Source organism: Tauraco erythrolophus, chromosome 26 (assembly GCF_009769465.1).
Source record: "Tauraco erythrolophus isolate bTauEry1 chromosome 26, bTauEry1.pri, whole genome shotgun sequence".
In the NCBI taxonomy this organism is placed as follows: domain Eukaryota; kingdom Metazoa; phylum Chordata; class Aves; order Musophagiformes; family Musophagidae; genus Tauraco; species Tauraco erythrolophus.
The window spans coordinates 1296653-1323227 of record NC_141490.1 but is presented as its reverse complement, the minus strand read 5'-3'; the positions used below and the strand labels follow the sequence as shown (position 1 = coordinate 1323227).

The 26575-nt window shown below is 49.4% G+C and overlaps 2 protein-coding genes across 2 annotated transcripts in view; one reads left to right on the top strand and one right to left on the bottom strand.

The window, feature by feature from the left end:
• TMPRSS5 (transmembrane serine protease 5) overlaps positions 1–13420 on the top strand; it is a 58957-nt gene extending 45537 nt beyond the window's left edge. The window contains exons 15-26 of the mRNA XM_086626784.1: positions 8253–8379; positions 8598–8705; positions 8972–9094; positions 9561–9696; positions 10024–10137; positions 10330–10373; positions 10537–10699; positions 10808–10986; positions 11595–11693; positions 12008–12150; positions 12520–12672; positions 13310–13420. Coding sequence (XP_086482910.1) covers positions 8253–8379; positions 8598–8705; positions 8972–9094; positions 9561–9696; positions 10024–10137; positions 10330–10373; positions 10537–10699; positions 10808–10986; positions 11595–11693; positions 12008–12150; positions 12520–12672; positions 13310–13420 — 1500 coding nt within the window. The remainder of the gene's footprint in view (positions 1–8252; positions 8380–8597; positions 8706–8971; positions 9095–9560; positions 9697–10023; positions 10138–10329; positions 10374–10536; positions 10700–10807; positions 10987–11594; positions 11694–12007; positions 12151–12519; positions 12673–13309) is intronic.
• ZW10 (zw10 kinetochore protein) lies at positions 12995–26366 on the bottom strand. Its single transcript, XM_086626864.1, has 16 exons — positions 26250–26366; positions 25827–25961; positions 24895–24996; positions 24649–24726; positions 24366–24525; positions 23497–23646; positions 22841–23032; positions 22005–22168; positions 21084–21266; positions 20360–20598; positions 19300–19371; positions 18409–18578; positions 17609–17739; positions 16990–17121; positions 15942–16144; positions 12995–14934 (listed from the first exon to the last, which is right to left on the bottom strand). Exons 1-16 carry the CDS (start codon positions 26364–26366, stop codon positions 14814–14816), a joined length of 2349 nt encoding a protein of 782 aa, XP_086482990.1. The 3' UTR covers positions 12995–14813.
• Between the last annotated feature and the right edge of the window lie 209 nt (positions 26367–26575).

The following is a 26575-nucleotide window of genomic DNA, read 5'->3' as shown; positions in this document are numbered from 1 at the left end:
ATCCTAGTACCTGCGGGAAGTATGTTTAAGCATGTTTTTAGGATCCAGATAAGTATATGTGATTGTTTGGCTGCCCTCTCCTGGGACGGTAGCACATGTCCAACTGCACCACCTCATCCTCATGGCTCTTAGTGCCATCTTATGAAGGGGTTTGAGCTAAACTCTAATGCTACTGTAGTGTCCTTGATTGCTCTTGGATAGCTGCTCTGCAGGGGACTTTGACACATCTGGGTTTCCTCTTCAATCTCCTGCAGATGTTGGCAGGGCAGAATACGAGGATTACTTTGTATTTTCCCCTGGTGTACCTCAGGTCAGTCAAACTAAATGAAATTGCTGGAATCTGCAGAGTTGAGGGAGACTCAGTCAAATAACTTCAGAGTCTGGGGTTTTTTTGATGGTGGAAGGAGCCAGTAGAACAGGTTCAGCTCCCTGCTGCAAGAGCGACTTAGTGCTGTGCCACAGCTCATGAGAGCCAGCAGCCCTGGAGCCACCATTACATCAGCTAGTGACTTCATTTGGGCAGCCGGCAGGGAGCAAGCGGGCACCGTATTTAACGGCACGCGTGGCAGGCCGCCTGTCTGGCCGGGCTGCAGCCGCTGGCTGGGACGCGAGGCCAGCCCGGGTCACAGCGCGTCGCTGCCCGGGCTCCTTCTGGCCTTCCGTGTCATCGTCGGTGGCTGGTTGCTATGGCTCAGGGAAGGGAACGGAGCTGTTGGCAACAGCGTGGAGCCCAGCGCAGACCGGGCCGTGCCTTGGGCTCTGTGCCCGAGGGTTTGTCCCACGTCGCAGGCGCTGTCCCGCATGCCCGCTGCTGCCCGTGGGGTCACTTCCCTGGAGCTGCCCCAAGGCTGTGATTTACTTTGGGGTGTGTGGGTGCAGCTGAGGGAGAAATGCCATCGAGTCTCCTGAAAGTGTCTTTCCTTTTTCCCTTCCTGGGATTTAGTAGGTCATGAGCAGCTTGCAAGGGCAAAGAGCCAGCTGACAAAGTGACAAAATGAACTTACGTTTGGAAATGGAAAAGAATGAACGTAATATTAATTGCTCTCTAATGACTATTCTTCTTTGACTCATTGCTGAGAAGAAATCCCTCAGGATATCTTTGCACTGGAACACGATACAGCTGATGAAACCATTTTATCCCTGACATCCTTAAATTCTATGTTTATCAGGTGATTGATGAGAATCCAGGGCCCAGCCCTCTTGTGACTGTCAGCCCTCTGAAGAAGCACAGAAACATGAGTATCAAATAACACTGCATCTTACAAGTTACTTGTGAGGATGGCAGTCACCAACTGGAAGGTACAGAAAAGAAAAATACCCTGCTCAAGAGTAGCACTGGGTGTTTCCTATTGCTTCTCATAGAGCACCCAGTGGAGTCAGGACACATTTCTCCGCTCCTCTGAAGCGAGAGATGAGAAAACAGGCTGCAGAACTGACTGGCTCACTGTGTTTCTGTGCTGTACTAGTACTGTTTCTTTCCAGGTTTCAATTTGGCTTAGTTTGTGGCCTTTGGCTTTATATCCAGCAGGATGTCTGTTCTTACGTGAGAAGCACAGGGTGTCCGAAGGAAATGACAGTCATGAGACCTCATGTTCCCTAAGAGATGGGAACACGGGAGGGTGGTGAGAGCAGATGTGTGTTCACAGGACCTGTGAGTTGTCACCCTTTCCCGTAGAAGTCTCGGTATTTGCTTGTCTGGAGTAAGAGCTTCTGGTTTCTGCAGAGTGCAAGGCATGGCTTCTGCCCACGCCGCAGACCTGCGGTGGGGAAGGTGGTAGAGTCTCTGCAGAGAATTGCCTCTAAACTGTCTCTGCTTGCTTCATGTGGTGCCAGCTGCTTTTTAAATAGAGGATTGTATCAGGTTATTATAGTAGTTCCTCTATTCAATTCCTTCCACAGAGACACTTGTTTTCCTGAAATTGCCTTCTCTCAACTCCATAATTATTACATAGCAATTTGCCTTGGGTTCTGCTTTGCGTGGCCTCTGTGCCACGGTGGGGGGAGATGCACCAGGCACACGGTGTGGAGCCCTTGCCACAGGATGGGGGCTGCTGGTGTCCTGGGAAGGGCACTCCGCAGCAGGGTCGCTGTTGGCGGAGGGCAGCTGGCACACGGTACAGGTACTAGGAATGGGCAGCAATGATGGTGGCAACTTACTCTTCGTTTCTGGGTGTTAGTGGTCACATTAACCAGCCTTTTCCTCTGCTAGTTTTGAGCTTCTTAACAATGTGTTTTTACACAGGACTTTAATCATTGTGTTTGGGATGATCACTTCAACAATAGAGGATGTGACATTAGCCATTGCCAATATGGTGACAACGTGTCAAGTTTAGAGTAACAACTTTTTACTCCATGGAAATATCCAAATAGGACTGGATGCTTATATGAAATCTGGAAAGACGTGCGGTTCCACTAAACGGAGTACATGCGTACAGGATATAAAACTATCTTTCTTCATGTCACTTTATCCTATTGCCTGAGGTTAAAAAGAGCCTTAGTGAATCATTTCCTAGTATTGAGGTTTGGGATACGGGCCTCTCTTGGAGACAAGATGGAAGGTCAGAGTCAGATGATTAGTCAGATCTTGTCTGGCATGTCTTATTTCTTATGGTGACGGGTGTGATCTTTTGCAAGTCTGAGATTAAACTCCTCCATGACAAGTCTGGTTCAAGCTGGTTTACTCTTTCCAGAGATACCTAAATCCTGCTAGAGATGGGGATATATGGGGATGGGGACAGGCAGATAGTGGTGAAAAAGGGTTAGGAAACACTTGAGGGGTGTGGGGCTTGGAAGGCTGTTTGGAAGTTTATCAATAGTCTTTTATTTTTGACCACAGCATCACTGCTGGGAAAACACAATCTGGCCATCCAGGACTCATTATCCTTTATGAGATTTGGCAGAGTGGTACCAGGATTAGGCAGGTTTTAGGCTGCTGCTTTTGGCCATTTCTCTCATTACAGGCTTATAGCAGCTGCCTTATCTCACAGAGAAGTACTTTTATCAGATAGAAGACAAAAGGGAGAAAGAGAAGAGGTAAGGAAGGAAATGATCCAACAGAGGGCAACAGCCCCAGACAAAGTGCTGTCCTGAGCTGGTGGCTGTGTTGCCTCGTCCCATCTCCGGAGAGCTCCAGGCACAGCCCTGTTGAGGCCAAGGTGGGAGTGATGCAGGGAGTTTTGTCAGCTTTCTTGCAAAGAAACACCAAGTGTGTGTGAGGCACAGCAGCAGCCCTGGGCAGGGCAACATGGGTGCAGCCCTCCCTCCCGCCGAGCTCTGGGCTTTCCAGAGCCCTTCGAAGCCGCCGGTGTGAAACCTCCTGGGGCTGCTGTGGGGAGCGGTGCCTGCCCAGCCCCTGCTTGTGCCCCTGCAGAGCCCGGGAGCTGGGCGGGTGTCCTGCCACGGCAGCTGTGCCAGCGCTGGGGCTGTGGCACTCGTGCTCAGAATGTCTGGTTTTCTCCTCCTCCTCGGTCAGTCCGTAGGAGAGCAGCCGCCTGCTGCCGTTGCGTTTTCCCGTTGGGCACCGGGTCCCTCCGCACCGTGCCCCTCGGAGGCAGTGCTTGTGCAGAGCGCGATGCGCGCTGGATTCTGCACACGGGCTGTCACTGCACCAGCTCCCCTTTGTTTTATGCCACGATTTCTACCGAGCCGATGGAACGGGCAGGGAATGCTGCAAACTCCAGCTCCCGGGTTAAATAAATGATTGTTTCTCACGTATTGTCCTCCCCCTGCCCCCAGCTATTGCAGAGCTTTTTGCTTTAGCAGTCTGGGAGTATGAGGTTGAATGGCTTTTGTCCTAGGTCAAATGAATCCTGCCTTGCATGGTGTGTACTTGGCTGCTTTTTATTGTCTTGTCTCTTCCTGAGTTCCTCTGGGGTAAGTGCAGAGATTTTTCAGGCTTCCAGGGTTTTGCGTTGGTAGTCTGCAGCTTCACGCTTCGGTGCTTCATATGTAAGAACTTAAACAGTGGATCTCCCTCAGAGCACGAAACCGGAGCTCACATACTGTTTTTCAAAAGGCAAATGCGTTTGGCACGTGGTAAGCAACAGACACCTCAGCTTGGATGCAGGCTGAGACATTGAATCCAGCAAATATCGCTGGGAGCTCCCAGCCCTAATTAAAACTGAAACACTGTTTTGCTCCTACCAAGGCTGTCCAGCTGTGACAGTCTGAATGGGAGAGCTCAGAGACTGCAGGAAGGACTTTAAAACGTTTCCTTGAGACAAGCGGCAGAACCTATATCAACAAAAGAGATGCTTTAAATCCTGATGAAACTGATTTTTTTTTTTTCTGGCACTGTGTTGGAGGCTTAGGGTCCCTCTGGCTAAATCCCCAAGGAAGAACTCAGCTTTTGTATGGGAAAGGATGGAGCAATCTGAGGACAGGCTAAAACAAAGAATTAAAGTAAGTGATATTCAGCAACTAGCTGTTAAAACTGCTTTGAAAACTTCATGTATTGGGCACATGGGCTAAAATTTACCCCAGGGTGAAAGCTTGTTGGGAGGAGACTAGTTCTTGATTTGTTTGTCTTGCATCCAGCACAAAAAGGGCAAAGTTTGTGATGCTACCAGAAAATCACAGACAGCAGCTGCAATCCATATCCATAAAGTCCCCAGTAATGCAGAGCCTAAGAGCTGCAGCACCCAGGCAGCTCCTCTTCCCTGGCCACTCTGTGGTCATATAATAGATCACTACTGGGAGGTGTGCTGAGAGACCTGTGGAGAGGGCGCCTGGTGAGAAGTGGCTGTCTCCAAGAGCCAAGCTCTGGGCTTGTTCTGGATCCATGTCACAGCTTGGAAATGCCCAGCAGCCTCTGAGTTGAGTTTGGAGAAAAATGCATCAGGGCCAGGTGTTCAATATGCAATTTGACGTGCCAGCAAGTGACCATTTCTTGCCAATCACAGCAGAACTGGCTGAATAACTGGAGACAATTTTTGCTTGTTATTGCACAAGTTCAAAGTATGTCACTCGACAAGCCGTAGGCCAGATCTTCACTGTGCTGTGCATAGCCATGGCTTTATCAGCTTTGGTGTTACAGCAGCGTGAGCTAACATCTGGCTTGTTGCTCTGCAGCTGTGCTCTGCTTACTGCTCCCAGCTGGGAAAGGGAAGTCTGTTTCAAAGGGAATAAGTTAGAAGAATGACAAAGGAAATGTCTCATGCTTTGTAGCATCTCTGCCACCTGTCAGGTATTCATGCAACACACGGGCATTTCAGCAGTTGTCAAGGTCTGTAATCACTGCTGCTTCCTTTTTATTTTATATTTCTAAAGAGCCACAGAAAAATGATGAAAACTAGGAGGAAAAAGTAACAACGCTGTTCTCCATCCTACTTTTTACTTCTATGTTTCAATGTTTAATTTTGAAAGCTCTCTCATTTTAGTCACTATTTTCTTATTGTAGGCAAGCAGAATCGATAGAAATATTGATCTTCTTTTAATGAGTTTTAAAAGAAAAAAAGAGCATGACTCAGGAGTGAGGTAGTATAGATTGATTGATGTGTCTTATTTTTTTCACCTACCTCTGATGTATCTTTTTGGAATTTGTTGTTTTATCATTTTCCTTGCGTAGACGGATACCTGCTGGTTGTGTGGTGTTGCTCGCAGCAAGGGTGTCTGCATTTGCTGGTGGAGTTTACCGCCTGCATCTTCATTTCCCTCGGCTTTCCAGCAGCCCCGGGTCATGGGATGCTCGGAGGGGAGATGACCTGAACTGGCTGGAGCTTGGCAGCAGGGAGGAGAGGTCTGGGGGAGCCTGGAGCAGGACAGCCGTCAGCAAAGGATTCTCCAGCTGGTTCCTGCAGCCTGGGCTGTTCCATCCCATTTCCCACTGGTGCTCCCTGGTCCTCCAGCACCATCTACAGTGCTCCATAGGCTGAGGGGATGCTCCAGTGCTGCCGGTGCAGCCCAGCTGCCCCTGGGACAGGATCAGCTGCGGAGCCCAGGTTGTGATTTGGGAGATGTTTGCAGCCTTGTCCGTTGTTTCTTGGCTTTCTGGCTGAATTGCTAGTTGGGATAGGGGGCCTGGAGGAAAATATCCAAACAGAACAAAAAATCCCCCCCAGCTCAGCTGGGGTATGTGGTGCTAGTGTATCGGCTCACCAGGAGCTGACGGCCGTGCCTGCTGCGCAGCACAGCTCACATCTGTGGCACAACGCACGCAGCACTGCTCCTTGACGGCACGAAACCTCAGCCCAAACCTGCCAGGCAGGGCTGTCGTGAAATATTCATGAGAGTTTCCCTGAGTAAATAGCATTAAAAATTCATTGATCTTTTCAGCAACAATCCATCAGCCGTATCTTTCGGGGATGGAGAAGTATGTAAATAAGGAAATAATTTCTTTCATGAGACAGCTCTCTAAGCCTGCTTCAGCTGCCTTTTGTTTTTTGAGACACTGAAATGGGTACTCGGTCTCCCCTCTCCTGGAGGGGAGGCTTCTAACACCTAATTGCAGAAAGGCTGTCAGTGTTTCTGGATGGGGTACAGTCAGCCAGAGAAACGGTTGGCACAGCTGGGGAGCTGCCTGTGCGGTGTGCTGGTGACCTGGGGCTCTCCACCGGGACTTGGGATGCAGCTGCCGTACCAGGAATCTCTGGTGATGGTGATGCTGTCTGACTGTGCAGCTCACTGCCTGCCTCTGGTTTCCATAACTTCTGAACTTGTGTTTGGGTGTTGGGAGTTTGATGGCTTTTGCAAACTTGGCCTCTAGTCTTGGAGGGTTTCTGGTTGGTAGGGAAGCAGGAGTTGTGAGCAGACCAGGGTCAGGACAGTCTTGAGTGCCAGGCAGGCGAGAGGCAGGTTTATGTGCAAGGCGAGTTGTGTGTTCCCCTGCCCTGAGCTCGGCCTCTGCCTTGCTGGAATAGTTGGCAGGACAGAGCCTGACGATCGCTCTCTGCCGGGCATCTGTACCCACCTCTGCTGCGGGCTGTGGCTGTTCCATCTGTAACTGCGGCCTCCCAGAGCTTCAGTGTGATTTCCCCCTCGCTTTCCTGGGCAACACAAAGAACGTGATCCCAGTGCCATCCCTGCCTTGTTCCCTGCCCGGTGCAGCGTGCCAGCTGGGCACCAGCAATGCTCATTGACCTCAGGTGCAATGGCCGCAGTGGCATCTGCTGGGCCAGAGGAGGAAGAGTGGATGCAGCAACACAAGTGATTTCTGTTCCACCCCTGCCAGGAGAGCTGTGTGATGGTAAGAAAAGCATCTTGTGCCTCAACATGGGACCATCAGTACCCAAGCTGTGGGTTAGAAAGGCTTCCCTGCCTGGCTAGCACCCTGCAGGAATCTTTCAGCAATAAGAAATTACATGCAAAATCAGAAGCCGCGCTCAGAGCTGCTGTTTGACCTTTATTACGCTGTGTGCTACAGCCAAAAGACTGCTGGGAAAAGCCAGCACCCAGGGAGGTGGGGCTGTTTCCCTTGGAGGTCTCTGTGCACGCGGGTGGGGAGAGCCTCGCTGAGTGACGGGGCCCACCAGCCCTCCCCAGCACATCCCTGACACAGCTCGCGGGCAGACAGGTTGTCCTGTATACATCATGGCTGACAGGCGCTTGGCTTGAGATGGGAGGGTGGTACGGAGCAGCTGCAGGCTGTCTTTTCGGATCTTTTCCTAGTGTAGGATGTTCTGTTCTGCAGGGTCTTGTCTCCCTGAATGCTCTGAGGTCTCCCTGTGCCCCGGAGCCCAGCTCCGGCGGGGCTGGCTGCCAGCCTGCAGCCCCCTGCTTGGACCGACAGGCCCGGGGGCTGCCGCTGCGCCCCGTGCTTCTCATAGCAGCCAAGCAAAGTGGTGGGAGAGGGGAGGGGCAGGGGGCAGCAGGTGGAAGATGGGTTTGGGAGCAGAGGCAGCTCACCAGCTGCTGATTGCATGGAAGGGGATGGGAGCATTCCCCCTGGGGCTCCCCAGCCCGAGCAACACGCTCCCGGGATCGGGGGGTGGGAGGGGGCTGCTAAGCAGTTACCTCCACCAGCTGCAAGGGCCCCGAAACAAGGAGTCTGTTCAGCGTGGGCACGGTGCGCGTGCACGGCATCGTGTCGGGAGCGTGCAGAGGGAAACCTGAGCTGGTTTGCAGGAGACGCGTGTGCTCGGCTCCCACGGCTCAGCAGCTGCCCTGCTCCGTGCCGTCATGGTGAGAGGCACCGCCTTGCCCCGCTGCTGCAGCAGCCAGCCTGGGCAGCGGTGCTGGCGCCTGGAGCTTGTCCCCTTCCACCGGACCTGACTTTGCTGCTGATCTGCTCCCTGGGACTCCGCTCTGTCCCCTAGAACCCAGCCTCAGCTGAGCAGTGTCCCAACAACCCACCTCACATTGAGGACGCCGTGCTCAGCTTCAAGAGCCTGACAGCAGAGCTGAGGAAGGATGCAAGGAGGACACAGGCCTTCCCCGGACACGGTGGGTGAGCTACTCGTGGGCTTTGGGAACACAGGCTCCTCTGAGTCTTGACCTCCAGCAGAATCCGTGGCCTTAGCTCACCTCCTCCTGGCAGTGCAGGGAAATGATCAGGGGAGTCCTAGAAACAGGTGTATAACAACCCAGGGTCTTCCCCAGCAGGGTGGTAGTGCTGTGAGAGACAGACCAGACCATGTTAATCCTCTCTTTCTTTCTTAAAGCTTCTGCTAACGCATCTCTCGAAACTCTCTGCACCGTCAGGAGGCTGTTCCTGCTGCTCGGGGTCACAGGGGTGCTGGTGGGGACAGCGGCTGGGGCATGGCTCCTAGGTCAGTGTCTGCTCCCGGTCAGCTTGGGGGACCAGCAGCAGAGGTGGTGATGGGAGCTCCTCGGTCAGTGAGCTGCAGCTTGGGACAGGGGCATGTGGCTGCTGTGGGCTCTGCTGCTCGTTGCCATGGTCCCAGCAGCAAACTGCTGCTGTGCCCGTAGAGGGATTCATCCAACGGGCAGTGCAGGATTGTTTCCATGTTGTCTGTCCTTGGATGCTGCCCAGGCTGTGTGAGTCCACCTCCACCCCATTCTCTCTTTCCTGAAGTGAAACACCTGAAGAAGTCTCAGCCAGACCAGGGCTTCAGCCTGCTGCAGGAGCCAGATGCAACCCCAGCGTGCGGTGATGGTGAAGAGGAAGACCCTGTGGTCCGTGGGGCTCCCAACAGAGGTTTACAACTCTGCTGCCACAGAGGATGGGGAGAAGGGAGCAGTGTGCAGGACAGTGCCTGCCAAGAACAACAAGAACAGAAAAGATGTTCTTTAATAATGAGTATCTCCTGCTGATTCACTAGCTTCTTTCAGCTGCATTTTGTGATTGTTTCACTTTGCTTTTAAGTCCTGCTGCACTCTCCAGGCTTTGTTACATGAAGTGATCCTACAGCAAAGGCAACTCTTGCAGGACATCTTTGCATGTAATCACCTAGAGCTGCTATGCAGGCACTGAGAATATGCAAATAGGTTCATCTGTAGTTTCTAATTGCTTCAAATGGCTTTTTTCTGGGGTTTTGGATGGTTGTTTGGTTGTTGTTTGGTTTTTTTTTGCTGTAGATATGCACGACCATCCACTGTGCTGGCCCTGCACAGAACACTCAAGGAAAGGAACTTGCCCGTTTTCTTTAATGGAATGGCTTTAGTGTCTTTCAGAATAAACACGGCAAACTCCTTGCTGGAAGCGCAGGTGGAAGGCCGTCCTGACTGGCTCTTGGTGTGCCATGAGCGCTGGAGTCTCTCCCTGGGCACCCTGCTCTGCCGACAGCTCGGGTACCTCAGGTGGGCACAGCAGAGGCAGCTGCTTTGGCCCCTACTCGCCCTTTTTCGAGGGGGATGACCTTGGCCAAAGCAGATGCTCGAAGGCTGGGAGGTGTGTCAGGGCAGCAGTGCTGGATTGCACAGCTCCCTGGTGAGCACAAGTGTGGCCTGAGCTGGCACGGGGACCTGCCAGAGGAGCTGCACAAGATCTTTCCTGCTGAGGAGGCTCATTTCTGGCTGCCAGAGCGGCGCGTCTGTGGACCGTTGTTGCCATGGCAAGGTTATGTTCCTGATCCCCTAGCAGGTCCCCAGCCCCTTCCTGGGACACTTAACCTGTTGCTTCTGCAGAATGACCCATGAGAAAGGAGTCAACCTGACGGACGTCAGGGTGAAGGACATGCAGGAGTTCGTTCAGGTGAGACCTCACCAGGAAGGCAGCCTGGAAGACATGTGGCAGGTCAGGTAAGGGCAGCTCTGGGCGAAGCAGAGATTCCTTCTGGGGCAAACTCACAGCCTCTTTTTCAGGCTTCAGAACATAGAAAACTGCCCTGGTTTTGTGCAGTAAGCAGGTCCTTTGGAGACTGCTGGGGCTGCCTAGTGCCCAGGGGGTTTTGGTTCATGGGTATTTTGACCAGAGGGCTTATTCCTGCGCAGGAGCAGCTGTGAATCGGGTCGAATTGTGGCTCTGAAATGCACAGGTGAGTGCCTCTCTCCTCTCCTGTGTCCCCAAGATCTGCACCTGGATCTAGCAGTTTCTTTGTTCCTGCTCCACCCACTTCCCTCGCCCTCCAGCGTGAGGGTCCGTCCGGCACCCGGAGCTTTGCCTGATGCGTGCTCTGTGTGCTCCCGGCTTCCTGGCAGAGTGCGGGCTGCGCCCTGGCGCTGCACGGGTGGTCGGGGGGACGGAGGTGCCCCTGGGGCGCTGGCCCTGGCAGGTCAGTGTGTACCATGGTGCCCAGCACCGCTGCGGAGGCTCGGTGCTGGCACGTGAATGGATCGTCACGGCGGCTCACTGCGTGCACAGGTACCTCTGGGCCCTGCCGGGCCCAGCTCGGAGCCGCCGTGTCTGCTCTGATCCTGGGCCTTGGTGCTTGTTGCCCTGCAGTAAGAGGCACGCTGTGTGTCTGCTCAGTTACAGGCGGCTTCCGACCTCCGCCTGGCTGGTTTTCGCAGGTGTCATCACCCACAGCTTGATCAAGCAAGAGGCTGGGGTATCAGTGAAGAAAATAATTTACCACCCGCTTTATAATGACAACAGCCTCGACTATGACATTGCTCTGATGAAGCTCCAAGTCCCCCTGAATTTTTCAGGTAAGATACTGTTGTGATGCTGTTGAGCCCTTCTCCCATCTGTGATGTTGTTGATAATCACAGAATGGTTTGGGTTGGAAGGGACCTTCAAAATCACCCAGTTCCAACCCCCCTGCCATGGGCAGGGACACCTTCCACTAGACCAGGTTGCTCAAAGCCCCATCCAGCCTCACCTGGAACGCCTCCAGGGATGGGGCAGCCACAACTTCTCTGGGCAACCTGTTTCAGTGCCTCACCATCCTTATTGTAAAAAAATTTCTTCCTTATATCTAATCAATCCTACAATTAAGAGGTGGCCAAAAACCAGCCTCTTCTGAAAGTGCCATTTCAAAGCAGCTCTTCAAGGCTATCCAGCCTGGCACTGGGGAGGCAGCATGCACAGCAGCACAGGGTCTTGAACTGTGCCAGAGCTGTGAATTCCTGGGAAAGGTGGCTGTTGGAGCTGAAGTCTCTGGAGTGCCTGGCTCCAAGAGCCCTTCCCTTCCGTGTGCCAGGCTGAGCAGCTCAGCAGGCTGACAGCTCTGCAGCCCTTCCCTGGCTGCTCGTGCTCAGCATGGCACAAAGCTGTCCTTGCCGGCCTGGCACTTACTCTGTCACCACCTTTCCAGATGCCATCCGTGCTGTGTGTCTGCCACCCTCCCACCAGGACCTCTTCCAGGGCGCGCAGTGTTGGGTCTCCGGCTGGGGCTATACCAGACCAGACCAAGGTAAGCTCCCCCCTTGTCCCTGCTGCTCAGCACTGACCGGAGGCTTTCCCCTCACTCTCCACTGGCCCTTTCCAACCCCTTCCATGCCACATGTGATCTCGCAAATGCCCCCTCCTGCCTTCATCCCACCCCTGCTCCAGCAGCTCTGCACCCCACATCCACAGCTCCTGTGGGCCTGGCCGTACTTAACCCCGTAAGGTAATTAAGGTAATCCCATCTTTCCCATCTCCTGACTTCCCCAGCTGGTGCCCTGCTCTTCCCCTCTTGCTCACCACGTCTTGTTTCCCTCTTGCCTTCTCTTTCTCCCTCCCCAGCGCAGGTCACCGAGACACTGCAGGAAGCACCCGTTCCCTTAATCGGTACCAAGAGGTGCAATAGCTCGTGCATGTACGCGGGTGAGCTCACCGCCAGGATGCTGTGTGCCGGCTACCTGCGTGGCAAAATAGATGCGTGCCAGGTAACAGGGGAGCAAGTGCCGCACGCTGGGTGCGCACCAGGCGTGAGAAGGACTGGTATGTTTTACGTCCCCGTCAGCGCTCGGCTTGGTGGCAATAGCTTGCACTGAGCAGTCTGTGTAGGGTGGTGCTGGGCCTGTTGCATTTTGTGCTGCAGCGTGGACCCCGCGGTGCCCAGGAGCACCGATGCTGGGCTGAGATTGAGCTGTTTTTATAGAAGGAACGTGGAATCCTTGCAGGGTGGCACATGCTGCCGCTTGCAACACGTGTTTCAGCTTCAGAACGAAGCCATGCGGAAGACGCCAGTCTGATCTGTGCCCCCGCTGCCAGTGGGGCAGAGCTGCTCCGTGAGCCCTCGCTCTGTCTTGCAGGGTGACAGCGGGGGCCCCCTGGTTTGCCAGGATGAACTCGTGTGGCGCTTAGTGGGCATCGTGAGCTGGGGACAAGGCTGTGCTGAACCCAACCACCCTGGGGTTTACACCAACGTGGCTCAGCTGCTGCCGTGGATTTACGCCACCACTGAGGTACGCCGGGGCACGCCAAGGCGCGTGCTCAGCCTGACCCGCAGCCATGCGTGTTGCATAGACAAATCCCAATGCTAGCGTTCTATTTTAACTCTTTCCTTCACTACCCTATGCTCACCCTTGATGCATAAACCTCTGGGACAACCTCTTATGGTACTGATTCCTTTTTTTTTTTTGACTAGATCTACTAGAAATAAGGCAAGGAGAGTCTCCACAGAGCAACGCTTTGCCCTTTCCACGTAGTAACTGGAAAACAGTCCAGGACTAATTTGTACTGTGTTACTATATCCCTAACAGAATCCCCAGACAACACTAGAAAACATGCTCAGTATAAATAGTTTATTAAAGAAAATAGCAAATTACATTTTTGTGAACAATCAATGTGGGATTAGCGGTGTCTCTCAAAACACACGTTTTTTGGCTGGCTCTGTGTAAAGGGGCAGGGGATCCCATGAGATGCGTGTTATGGGAACACTCTCAGCCGTCAGATAAATTACTTGGAGAGGAAGAAAAGAAAAAGCTAGAGTTTTAAATGGCAGTCAGATTTTGCTTCAATATCTCCCTTCTTTGCTGCATTCCTATGTGCTGGACTCAGTCTACCTGCCAATTTAACTGCATTTGCCCCTCCTTATGCTAGTTAAAGCCAGAACAGAAGCATCTTCTCACTACCTGCTGTGGCTGTGCTTGGCTGACCACGGCCAATGGCACAATGGCCATTCAGTTCTGCAATGACTTAGGTGGAACGTGAAAGCCACCTCTGATCCAGGCCCTGCCCAAACGCTTGGAAATATGAACAGAAGTTAGACAAAAGTGTGAATGAAAAGGATACAACGGTAGATAACAGATTGAAACACTCAGCTCTCTGATCCAAACTTGTAAGCAGGATGTAAGCACTGCATGGTAGGAAATACTTGGTTCCATGTGTGCAGCAACTGGCACATCTTGGCCTCTGGGCTGTTTTAATGAATGCTCTTGGTGAGTTTTTCCATTAAAAGAAATGTACGTTTCTCAAGGTCTCAAACTTTGCCTTTTGTAACTTCAAAGATAATGCTGTGAGTGTGCACTTCATTCCCTTTTTACATTCATTTATGTTTCTTTCATTATTCTTAAAGGACAGAAAATTCACTACTAGAAAGACAATGGATGCTAGACCTACCTAGTTCACACGCAACAAAAAGGTAAAGGAAACAGCTGAACTGGCTTCTACCGGCAGTAAAGTAGGACTGAAAAATTCTAAGTCAGTTTTAAGATATCTTCCAAGAGAAATAAAGCCATGAGGAATTTTGCCACTCATGCAAAAACCCTGTGACTTGATAAACAGTTCACTCAGAACAGGATCTCCTCTCCCCCCACTTCCTGCTAAATTTTCACTCTTGAGGTCTGCTCTTCAGGGAAACCTGAGGTGGGAAAGAACAAAGTTTGGCACTTCAGCATTCATAGAAGGATATCAAAAGCTATCAAAGTCTGTAGGTTTCACATGTAATTTGCAGGGACAGGAGAGATAAGACACAAAGGGGCTACATGCCCCCTGATGTAAAACTGCATAGATAAGATTCACTACTGAGAAATGAAAATCCTTCCACAGACCCTTAAGCCAAGCAAGCTTGAGATGACATTATACAGCACCTTGCACGAGAGGCCCATCTTGACAGCAGTGCCTCTTCTCATGAAGAGATGCTGGATGCAAGACTTGATTTATTTCCCTATGCTGAGCTTAATAGGAAGATAAAATCCTAGAGAACAGAAATTAGCAAACATCACAAAAAGCATTTCTTCGCCAGGGCTGTACACCTGCCAGCTCATGAAGGAAAACTTGGATCTGGGCAGAACATCTCTGGGGAGCAAGGCAAGAGTTTGAATTTTCAAGCCCAAACCCCATCTGCCTGGCAGATGGAGCATAAGCAACTAGTGTCCATGTGTTACCCACCTTTGATTTTCTGGTCCCGGACTCAGAGCCATCCTCTTTGTCCTACAAAATATTGAGCTAGGAAATATTTCTTCTCCCTTAGTCAAGTTTCCAGGAAGCACTTACCTAATGCTAAGCTTTTTTATACAAAATAAGAAGGGTCAAACCAGAAAATTTTTGAAAGACTCAGTTTGTTCTTGCTTTATCAGAAGATGCAACATGTAGGAGTAAACAGTTACTTAATTTTGGCCAGTGCTGCTGCTCTCCTTTCTGTGTTCTGGAACAAAGCTCGGATCAGACTCTTCACTTCAGCTGCAGAGAACTCAGCTGCAAGAGGCCCCTTCCCATCTGCCCACCTGTGTGGGAGAGAAAGATCTTTATTTAACCATGCTGTGCAGAAATGTCATGTTAAAACAAACCACCTGAGTACTCGTTACTGTAGTAAGCATGAAGGCAAAACAAACCGAGTTAGCAGCCTCCTAGCGGTAGCAACTTGAGTCTAAAATTGTTTAGCAAGGTATATAAAGCACGAGGGTGTAAGGTGATATTTTTTTTTCACTCATTACAAACTGTACCTTTTCCTTCTCCAAAATAAACCTAAAGCCTGTCTGAAAAATTCCTGTTTGCCTTCCAAACAGCAGGAGGAAAAAGTGGTTGATGCCCTGGCTGGGAACCTTTGGTGTCTAACACAGTTCCAACAGCAGTGATGTGCAGGGCACAGAAAAGGAACTGCCTTCCCCCAGTGCTTTGTGGGTTCTCCATGGCTTGGACCTTTCAGTTTAGCCTGCTGAGGACAGCATATCTTCTTGCCATCCAGCAGTATGTGTGAGGCTGCTGCGAGCAGGAAACGTCTACCTTCTGACAACTCGTGCCAACTAAAGTAACAGAAGTAATGACGTGAATCCTCGTGTAATTCAGGTGAATCCCCCTTGCACGTTAAAAGAAGGAAGAAGTAGCATTTAAAAAGCAGAGACCAATCACGTGGAACGATCAGCGCAGCAAGGCACAGCTAACACGAAAAGACGTGGGCAAAACGCCAGGCTGCTTACTGTGAAATACTTCTGCACTTAGAGGAGCCAAGGAGGATGCACAATCGCTCTGTGGTTGGCTCTCCCATGGCACTTGGTTTTTTACTGATAACTCTTCCTTTGCAGGAGGAAGCTGAATACATGAGCAAGACTGAAATGGCTACAAACACAGCGAAGAAACGGCCCCAGGAGCAGTTACCTGGTCCTTCATGGTGACTGCCTGTCACCTAAACCGAGTCCCCTGAGTGCAGTGCCCTGCTGATGTCAGACCACTTCCCAGCCCCCTGTTACTGGGGTGAAGAACTGACTGAAAAAGAAGAAAGGAAGACACCTACTGATCCACTATTTCTTGGAGGTTGGCTTGCAAGATGATCATCAGCTCTTTGAATGTCATCCATTTCTGCACGTAGACTGGAACTTCCTCTTGGTATTTCTTATTTTTGTCATCTTCAGGTAGTGGGGTGAAAACTCGAGGTCCTTCCTCCACCATGGTCCTACAGAGGGAGTACAGCCTATCTGCATCTTCTGCAGAGATATCCTAGAATTGAACAAATGTTAATGGGGAGCAGTTAGACATGTTTTCAGAGTGGGAAGCAGTAAGTGAAATGAAAAAAAGGTGGCTCTGTGTGTGTGAAGATGAAAGCAGTGGTTTAGATCATGTTTGACAGTGATGAAAGCCAAGCTTTTTGGCAGGCACAGCCTAAGCAAGTGTCTTGTAAACTAGCCGTTATGGCAAAAGAGGATTTTATTGGCCTAATACACAGTCGGGAGGCTCTTTGGCTGTAGACTACAACTAGAACAGATGCACTAACACTTCTATTGTTTGCTCTGAAAACATAATTTAAGAAATGTAATAGGATAGCTGTACTTTAAGAAATACAATAGGATAGTTGTACTTGATCTGAGGTAACCTGATAATCGTTTAAATGGGAGTCAAATGGAGATTTAAATAGATAAGAATTTCAGTTTGAAATGCCACATGTATTTTGGCATCTGGTGCCTAGATAGGATGGGGAGATTTGTTACAGATGCAGATTGAGACAACAGTTAACTCCTGTGCCCTCAATAAAGAGAGATTGATTCATAGAAATGTCTACAGTGGGAACAACACAGTGAAATTCAAATTAAGATGAAATCATGGGCACTTCCCTCACTCTCACCTTGACTAGAGTTATCATGGAATCACTGTTAAGAGTACATATGGTCTCCACAAGATGTGAGTTATTGGTGTCTTGAATGTTTCTCACTGACAGGACCACAGTTAAAATTTCTGTGAAAGATAACTGTTTCCCTGAAACCCAATCTTGGAAAGAACTTGTAGAGATCATAGATGCTAGCTGTTCATACCACCCTATGCCTGGCATGTCCATCTCATGCAGTTACCTCTAGGGCAGCAATCCTAGTGACAATCTCCGAGAGAGCTGTGTTCAGTAAAGTCCCCATAGCCTTGCAGTATACGTTCACTGGAAGGACATCTTGCCAGACTTTTCCCAGTCTTTTCAACTGATGCAATACCTGGAAGATAACAGCTATGTGTTATCTGCATGTTATCAAAAAGAACACTGAGAGGCACCAAGTGATAAGGTGACTACATATGGTCAGAAACCAGTTTGAAAGGAGCAAAAGGCAATGAACTACCCTGTCGTTGTGTAGAACAGGTGTTCATGGGGAAAACATGCAACGTTTTCAGTTTGCATTAAGGCTCATCAGAAGTGTGACAGACCTTTTCTATGAAAAATGAAAAACATTATGAATGTACTAGAAACAAAAGTTCAAGATTAAGAAACTTTTCATTTCAACTTGGAGCAAGAACAACTGAATTCAGCATGCTTCAATTTTACAGAAAGGCACAGCCCAGGGGGAAAAAAAAATCATACCAGAAACTTGTTTTGAAAAGTTCCACTCTGCTGAAACAGTTCTCAGGTCTGGCATTACATACTGCATCTTCCCAAGGACAACATCTACAGACAATGGGATATTTGGTTTTGATTGCCTTGCTTACCTGCCTTATTGCTTTGCTTGCTGCACAGTAATTTTCCTCATCATCCATATTAGAAAAATTCCTGGCACTTGAGAGCCTCTCCAGGATTTCTCCTTTCTGCACTCGCATCTGGGCCAGAAAACACTCCATCCCTTTAGGAGCAAAAACAAGCAGAGAGAAGCAATTAAGCAATTACTAAATTTGCTCTGCCAATTTAGAGACTGTAAGTGCTGAAAAATGAACTTGCTATTATGTTTTACTTTTAAAGGAATTACTGGTCTCTAAACGGTCTCCTAGAGCAAATTTAACCAGGCCCAGTCATGTATTTGGCAAGCTCTGGCACAGCTTGCATTGCTACAATGCTTTTGAAAAAGAGCTGAGCAGCAGAATTAACTATGGATGACAGGCTCCTATTAGGCTCATATCTAATTATCTCAGAATTTGTTCTTATCTCAGAATTTGTTTCCATAGAATAAGCTAAAAAAAAAAAAATAATCAAAGGACTGAGTAGCAGACCCCAAAGTATCTGACTGCCACAACATCTCGCTGGATAATGAACTGTTCTCGGAACTATGCACTGGACAAGAAGAGCTGGGTTCCAAAGAGTTGAGCACTAAACAGCCCTCTTGCTTAGAGTCATAACGCTCTGTCAGACTTTACAATCAAGACAACGTCCTTCCTCCTTGTCCAAAACTCTTAAATTTTAACAATCCATTGCTTGAGTCGATAGCCATGCTTCAATTAAATCATTCAACAACAAAGGCTAGGATTAATTACCATGTCATCCATCAACGTGTTTCAACAATGAAAGGTAAAATTACCAAGTCTCCTAAAGCCAGGTACCAGATCTACAAAAGTAGCTGCTCCGTCGCACAGGATGTTGGTCAGGCGGTATCGGAACTGGTGTCCCAGGGTGAGCAAGTGGTGAGCAATATACATGCAGTTGTTGTGGTGAATGGCTGCCAGCTGGGGTAACTTCTGAAGGTTCTCCCTGTCCCAGGAAGGAAGAAAAAAAAAAAAAGGAAGAAATGTATTTATTTAGACTTGGCTCTGTCAAAAAAATTCTCACGTTCACCCTGGAGAAACTCAGTGTGTCTCGGATGTTGCAAGTAATAACTGTGGGCAATGCCTGATGAAGACATCAGCTGGAATAAAAGCATTTAACCTCCTGTCACATCCATACGAGAACTCACAGGAAAGGAGTTTCATGGCTAGTGAAAGGGCACTTTGGCATTTGAACCATGTGTTATATCCACATTGTTTCTAGCAATAGACTTTCAAACAGGAAGATGCTTTGTTATAGCAAAGTTACAGTGAGGAAACGAGAGAGAAGTCCTTTTCAGTAACATCCCAGTATTCTCGATGACAATTGTATGCTTTCAATCTTCTTTGTTGTTTTCTTTTTTACAGAAAAAACATTGTGAAAAGCCTCGGTATGGGACCTGGGGTCGAAGTTACGTGTCTGGATTCAAACACAACTGTTGTAAGAACTGCCACTATCTCCTTGGTGGTAAGACTGCCAACTCAGAAACTCTCAGGCACTTATTTTGCAGCAGGTACGATTTAATAACAGATCAAGAACACTAGGGGTTTGCTGCTGGAGGAAGCCCTTAGTTATCTCTGGCTGTGGTGGACAAACTGGGGACAAGAGGGGCTGTTCCAATAGCATCGTTCTCTCCCCAAAACAAGCTCTAGGCAATACACACACTTACTTGTGGTATGTTGGCACTACATCATAGAACAGCTGGAATATATTCCGTACAGAGTAGAAGAGCTGTACACAGCTACAAGGAAAACAAGGTTTATGTTAGTTTGTCAGCGGAATTAACATCTTGTTCATGAGTGACCCTCAACCTTCTCCAAAACAAGGCTTTATTAGTAGTGAAACACTGACACAAAGAGTAGATCATCAGGATCAATTACAGCGATGTCAACAAAGGGATTGTCCTGGAAAATTCACAAAGGCTGTGATGACCTTGTAAGTTCAGCGTGGAAAAGACAAGCTTCAGACCACCTGTCAGAAGGGAGACATATGAAACTCCAGGAACAAAGGGGGCAGTGTCCCTTCCTCACCAGGTGTGCATAAACAGTCAGCCCTCTCTCTGCCGCGGTACACTGAAGAGCATTCAGTACCTGGGCAACTCTCCTTCAGGGATGTGGTCTGCAGTTTTTAAAGCAGACTGTATGTGTCTCCTCAAAAGGTGTAATTGTTTTCTCTGAAGAGCCCTGCCAGGTGCAGAGCTGGAGTTCTTTGCTTAACCCAGCACAAACAAAGCAAGAACTTGTCTGAGAATGGGTGCCATCACTTATTGTTTGGTTTGAGGAAAAAAAAAAAAAAAAGATGGTTTCGATTTTTCTAAACAACTGACAGCTAACATATGATAAAACATTGATGTGAGTAGCGTTTCTCCCAACTAAAAGACTGAAGCCATGAACTATGTTGGGCACACTAGGAGTTTACCATGTTTTTACTGCTTTAATAGCTAAAATACAGTAAAGTGCATCTGAACATTCCCTGCAAACAGATGTCTGAAAAGCTGCTTAATCGGAGTATTGCAGGGAACGTAGTCTGCAGCTGGTCCTGCTGCACCAGTCTACTGCACGAAACCACATATGCATCCTCCAGCCAAAACAGAGTAACTTTAACGATTGATTCTAATTTTTACGTATCTTCTGTTATTTAAAAGTTCTTTTTATCTATTAGCAGATGCTTGGTGTTGCCAAAGGCAGCATCTGCCACCCAAGAGTTACGCGCTGAGACGTAATTCCTACCACTGATCCGTGCTGGCTGTGGCCTCCAACAGCGTCTGGTAAGCCAGCTCCATCAGTTTCTCCACTGATGAACTGATGCGGCATGTGGGAAGAGAAAACGTGTACTGACTCAGCTTAGTCTCGTTCTCCAAATTCACCATGTCGTTACGCAGAAGTTGAGAAGTTTTTTGCGTTTTTAAGCGATCTCCTGCCCCAGGATCAGGAAGCACTGGTAGGGCTACGCAGGAATCAGGTGTGATCTAAGGGAGAACAAGAGGTGCAATATAATTTAGAGCCTACAGAAAGAAGACTGCACAAGACCACGAAACACAAATGACAGAGATGCAAGACTCAAGATAACCATGAGGCTGCAGAAGTCCCTTAAGACTGCTGGAAGTCTCCTGGCTTATGAATGACACAGCAGACCACAAAACAGGCCACATGGTGTGGCACGCCTAGAAGCAACTCTGTAAGTAATCCTCTAGGTTTTCTGATGCTTTATGACACTAGCCAGAAAAGTCTATGCAAGCAAACTTCAAGTATTTTAAGAAGTATCTTGTTAGTGAAATAATCCTCTTGAGCAGCATTAAAAGAGGTTTTGAAATGGTGGTTTGCCAAGATCCCCAAATAATCAGGACTATTCAGTGCCCCACAAAAAAAGGACTCAATTGTTCTAGACAAGCCTTCTTCAACAGCTGAGGCATTTTCCCACACAGAAAAATAGTGCATCATCAATCACAGTCACCTTAACAGTATTGTGTATTTCTGAGGTCATCAGGTTTCTGGCTGCCACAATCACATCCTGGCACTTCTTGTTAGCAAAGTGGGAATTGACATTACGGGCATATTTCAGTAAATCAGTTGTGTCTCCTTTCAAAAACTGCATGTTCTTCAAGGCTTCTTCAAATTCCTCTGTGGCTTTAATCACCTGAGAAGAGCAGACACATATTCTACATTAACATAGTTTCCTAAAATCAAAGAACAAAGTTAAAGTTGGGTACAAACTTTTCTACTCAGCTGAAAGCAAAGCATGAAACTAGGTTTGAGAGGGGACTAACCACCCAACAGCTTTTCCGTGATCTTCTGGAAAAAGCTAGCTCAGCTGGGGCCACACAATAATAGTGTTTGAACTGCAGGTTTGTTCCGCCAACTGTGCTGGCAACCTAATTCAAAAACCAGAGGAGCAAGATGATCAAATTTCATTACATTGGACTGCCTGGGGCAAAGGGACTGGGAGGTTTATCCTGTGCTGGCTTCTGTTGGAAACAGCCCCCTCTTCAGGGAAAGGAGCTTTTGGCATTCTTCACTAACAGTAAGTTATGGTTTGTGTAGGTAGTTTTAAAAAAAAAGAATTCTGTAGCCTATGCAAGAAACCCCTGTGAGTGTTAACAACAAAGACAAACAGAGCAATAGTCCTCAGGAAGCTAGCTGGGCAAGCAGCACGGTCACACCATCATCTTCAGCCTCTCGCAGAGGCTCAGACAAGTCTCCAGGTCCTAGCTAAACTTAGCCCAAGTTCCACGGATCAGAGACCCTGCACACTTTACATGACAGGAAACATCAGCCACAGCTTAACCAAGAGAAAGATACAATTCTAGATTCACAAAACACAGTGCTTTGTTCAAGCATTTCCACCACGCAGCTCTGAAAGGTTTTTGAGACCTACCTCTATATACTGCTCCAGTTTGCTGCTATTGGTTGGGATTGAATTCACCAGACAGTTCTGAATGAGGCAGTCTGATAATTCCTCCCATATTATATCGCCTAGCAGTTCTGTGAGTTGAACTCTGCAATCCTTTTTCTCTTCTACAGGCTGCTCAAGAGGCACATCTAAATTCAAGAGAATAGAAATGGATTTTAATACACCTGCTTCCCAGACCAGATCCTTCACCAGTTCATTCAGTCCTTCCTGTCTGAACAGCAACTATCAACTCATCAGGCTAATCTTATGATGGAGGTATTCTTCTTACCCAGGCCATGTGCTGGGCCTGGGGAATCACCCACTTGACCAAAAGACAGCTGAATTTATGTGTAAACTGGGCCTGCTTTCCCAACGTGTTTATTTCATGAAACGCTAGCAAATCCTAGGCTAGTTTCCAGCCAATGGAAGATCCTGCATGTGACCAGCCTGACCGAGGGAACTTCCTGGATTGCATCATGACTTCCACCTTTTAGACCTGTGGCATGCAAAGACCTTCAACGCAGTGACTGGTTCATAAGAAAAAACATTCACCAAAAAATTAATTTCTTGATCCCTTTGAGGCAAAATATTTTCATCCTTCATTTTCCCAGCTCTGTGAATGCTGGGTCACCGCTAAGTCCAGTTCGACAAGGTGTCAAGCTGTCCAAGAGCACAGCACAGCAAGTTAATGTTAAAAGCTGCTTAGTACTTTTGTGTAATTCAAACCTGCTTGACAACCAGATGCTCTGGAAAGCTTCCACTCCAATTACGTGAACAAGGTACTGATCTCAGTCTAATTCCAAAAGGGAGAAACTACCTACTCAGCAGATGTTCGTGGAGAACTTCAAAAACAAGCTTGATCTTGTCAAAAACCTCCATAGGAGAAGAATGGTCCAAGTTAGGCTCCTCAGACTTAAAACGCAGGATAAGCACGTCTGACTGTTCCTCTGTGAATGGCTGAAGAGACGGGTAGGAAATCAGCGGCTTGAGGATGTATTTCAGCAACAACTGGCCTGAGATGTAAAGCGGAAAACAACTTAACAGCTGGAAGCAGGAAATCCTGCCCTTATATCCGCCAGATTTATTTTATCAACACCTGAGAACGCTGAAGCTCAGCGGCTGCCTGAAACCAGCGGGCTTGCTCTTGGTAGATGAGGAGGCTGTAACTGGAAAAACTCTAAACATCAGGCTGTGAAACCTCATAGCCGCAGATCAAAACAGTATATCAGAGTAAATTAACAGGAAAGGATATATAATTTCGGATAAATAACAGGATAAGAAAGAATAATTAATCTCCTATTAATAAGAACCAGAGCATTTACCTTGTGCTCAGTGGGAAACACAAGCCAAGAGAAAGAAGCCTTCCAGTGTACTGCTGAAGCGAACTGGATCTCAATATCCGCCTTAAAACAAGTCTGAACCCGTCCCCGTTTTGGCCACTCTAGCTGTGTTAATCCGGATCCGCGCTCTGTCTTACCAAAAGCTTTGAGCTTGGCGCGCAGCTCTCCCAGGACAGCAAACGCCTGCAGCACAGCAGCAACGGGTGGGCCAGCAATCTCCTCCTCCTTCGGCGGCACTGCGCGTAAGTGCAATTCCAAGTGCATCGCTGACTCCAGGCTGCTGCTGTCTACAGAAAAGGAAGAGCCATCTCCCCGTCAGAGCGCACCCTGAGACACAGCAGGCCTGAGAAGCTCCTGCACTCCTCGGGTGGCAGCTGAAGCGATATTCTACCTCTCCCCATTTCCACAAAACACAGTTCTTGTAAAAGAGCGCCAGAACAGGGTTCAGAGCTCCTCGTGTCACAGTGCAGGACAACGGAATGAGAATCAGTCTCTTACAATGATCCAGGATTCTCATTTCAGTCACCTTGCAGTGGAATGACATTTAGCGACAACCATTTTCCTTCCCCTCTTCTCCCCATTTCAAGCCAGATCCAAAGGAAAAGGGTTTTTTTTTTCTTTTCCAGAGGAAAAGTTTGTGTGTCAATGGAGACAGCAATGTGCAGACTCTTAAGCAGTTCTTGCAATTAGCTGTTCTGATCTCTGCTTCAACAGTTTCTAAGAAATACGACAGATAAGGCAGGTGTACCTTCAAAACTCTGTTTAAAATCTCCTGACTACATTGGATTGCTTTTGGTAGCACCTGAATACTCTAGGAGTGGAGTGATATCGGAAGAACACTGGCATTCATCTCTCCCACTCATTAAGTTACACAAAGGGCAGAAAGCGCTCGTTAACCCAACTTTAGTTCAACAGTATTACCGTATTTCCCATCTTGTAGGCGCTCGGAACCAGCCCTTTCAAGCAGTGAAGGAAAACGAGCGGAACAAACCAAAACCGGGAGTACCTTTTGAAGAAGGAAGCTTCCACACAGCCAATTTCTGCCACTCTTCTCCGAGATGATAGAGCATGTTCTGCGTCTGCACTGTGAGCTCTGTGCCTAGTGCTTTGAGGATCTTCAGCTCAAAGCCCTTGCGGGATTCCAGTGTTTTCAGGCTGCTTCGTGCCTGGGGTAAAGATCAAGCACAAAACACACGGGTAACTGTTGCCCCTGCTAACGAAAAGCATCTTGTGAAATTTATTGGAACTGCACATGAACAAAACTGTCGTGTTTAAGAAGTCATTGTTACCTTTTCCAGTTGTTGGGCTGCTGCAACGTACTTCTTTTCCAGCAGTGAAGTGTTGTACTCCTTAATGGCTGTATCAAACTGCAACAACCAGAGAGATTCACATGTCACTGTATCTGCTATTGGAACGCAATTTTTAAAACAACATGGCTAGAGACAGCTACAGGCAGTTATCTGAAAGAGAAGGTCGCACTAATGCCATTGACTGAGCACCAGAGATGACGATGGTAAGCTGCTCCCTCTCCTCACCTCCTGTAGCTTTTTCAGAACGCTCAGAACCAGTGTGTCTCGCTCCAGCTGCTGCTTCAATTCAGTAAATTCAGCGACAGCGATATTTAGATCTCGCTGAACCTAAAACAACAAACTTTTCAGTTTATTTACAGCAAGCAAATGTTAGCAGACACATTATCTCTTAGAAGTGACAACGATGTGAGATTTAAAGTGTTTCTGTTACTCGAATGCTAGCAAAAAGGCTCCATTCGTTTTACTCCTTGCTAGGAAGATCTTTATACACACTGGAAATAGAAACTGCTTTCTCTTCTGATACGTTACAGGTTTTTTAAAGGCACTGCCAGGAAATTTAGTCTCAAAAGGTGTTCGGGAGGACTTTAGTGTTCCTTTAACACAGTCATTGACAATGCAACAATACCTGAACTAAGCCAAAAGTTAATTCTCAACGCCCCTACAGAACGCCAGACGTTGGATAATCAATCAAAGCCGCAAAAAGCAGGGAGCAGATCTGCAACCTGGCCTGCAGGAGCTGCTCACGTTCTCCTTAAAGACTGCAGTGAATGTGCCCAGGTATGGTTTGGGTTCCCATTCCGCTGTGGGACCACCACTCAGCCAGCCCAGCGCTGTGTCTACACAAGGCTAATCCTTCTCTGCTTTCGCACGTCACCCAGGGAGAGGCGTGACACGCACATTCCGAGTGCACGAGACAGCTAACAGGGCCAATCCCTCAACGACAGCTCTGCTCTTACACCCCGCTGCGACGCGATGCGCACCTCTGCAGCGTGTGTCACCCAGAAGCATTTTTCGGGGGTGATATCAGCCCGGGCTCTCAGATGGGAATCCTTCCCCAGTCCCCTCGCAGCACCCCAGGGTGGGAGCGGGGCGGCCCGCGGGTTTGGTTCGAAACCGAACACAGCTCCCAACAGCCCCCGGGAAAACTCCGCGGTCACCTCGTTCTCGATGCCCGCTTTCAGCAGGTCGATGCTGCTCGACAGCCCGTCCACCTGCGACACCAGGTCCTCGGCGCTCTGCATGCTGGGCAGGAACTCACGGTACTTCTTGTTGATCATGGTGCAGACCTCCCCCTGCGGAAGAGGGACCGTTGGGACACCGGGGGGGACGGGTGGGGCACCGGGGGGAACCGCTGGGACACCGGGGGGGGAAGGCTGGGACACCGGCGCGCTGAGGCGGACCTGCGGCGGTAAGAGGCCCTTCCCCCCCGCCTGCGCGGCGGGCCCGGCTGCCAGGGGCCCCCGCAAAGGGGAGCCGGGGCTCGGCGGCCGCTGCGCTCGGCCCGCGGCGGCGTCGGCCCTGCCGCCAGCCGCCCCCCGCGCTCCGCCTGCCCTCCGCCGCCCCTCCGTTCCCGGCCTCGCCTTCAGCTCCTCCACGCGGCGGGAGAGCCGCCCGATGCGGGTGCCCAGGTCCTCCTTGTCGAGGCGGCCCGAGTGCGCCAGCACGGCCGCCACCAGCGAGCCCGCCGGCGCCGCCATGGCCGCGCTCCCGCTCCGGCAGCGCCCGCCGCCGCGCGGCACCACGGGACGGCGCCGGAGCGGGCGCCGCTACGGCGGCCGGTGCGGGACAGGCTTCCGCGGGGCGTCCGCGGCGGCTGCGGGGTGCCGGGTCTGCGGAGGGACGAGCTTCGTGGCTGTTGCGGGGGGACGCGGGGCTGCTGGCAGCTCCCCGGGTGCTGGGGGTCACG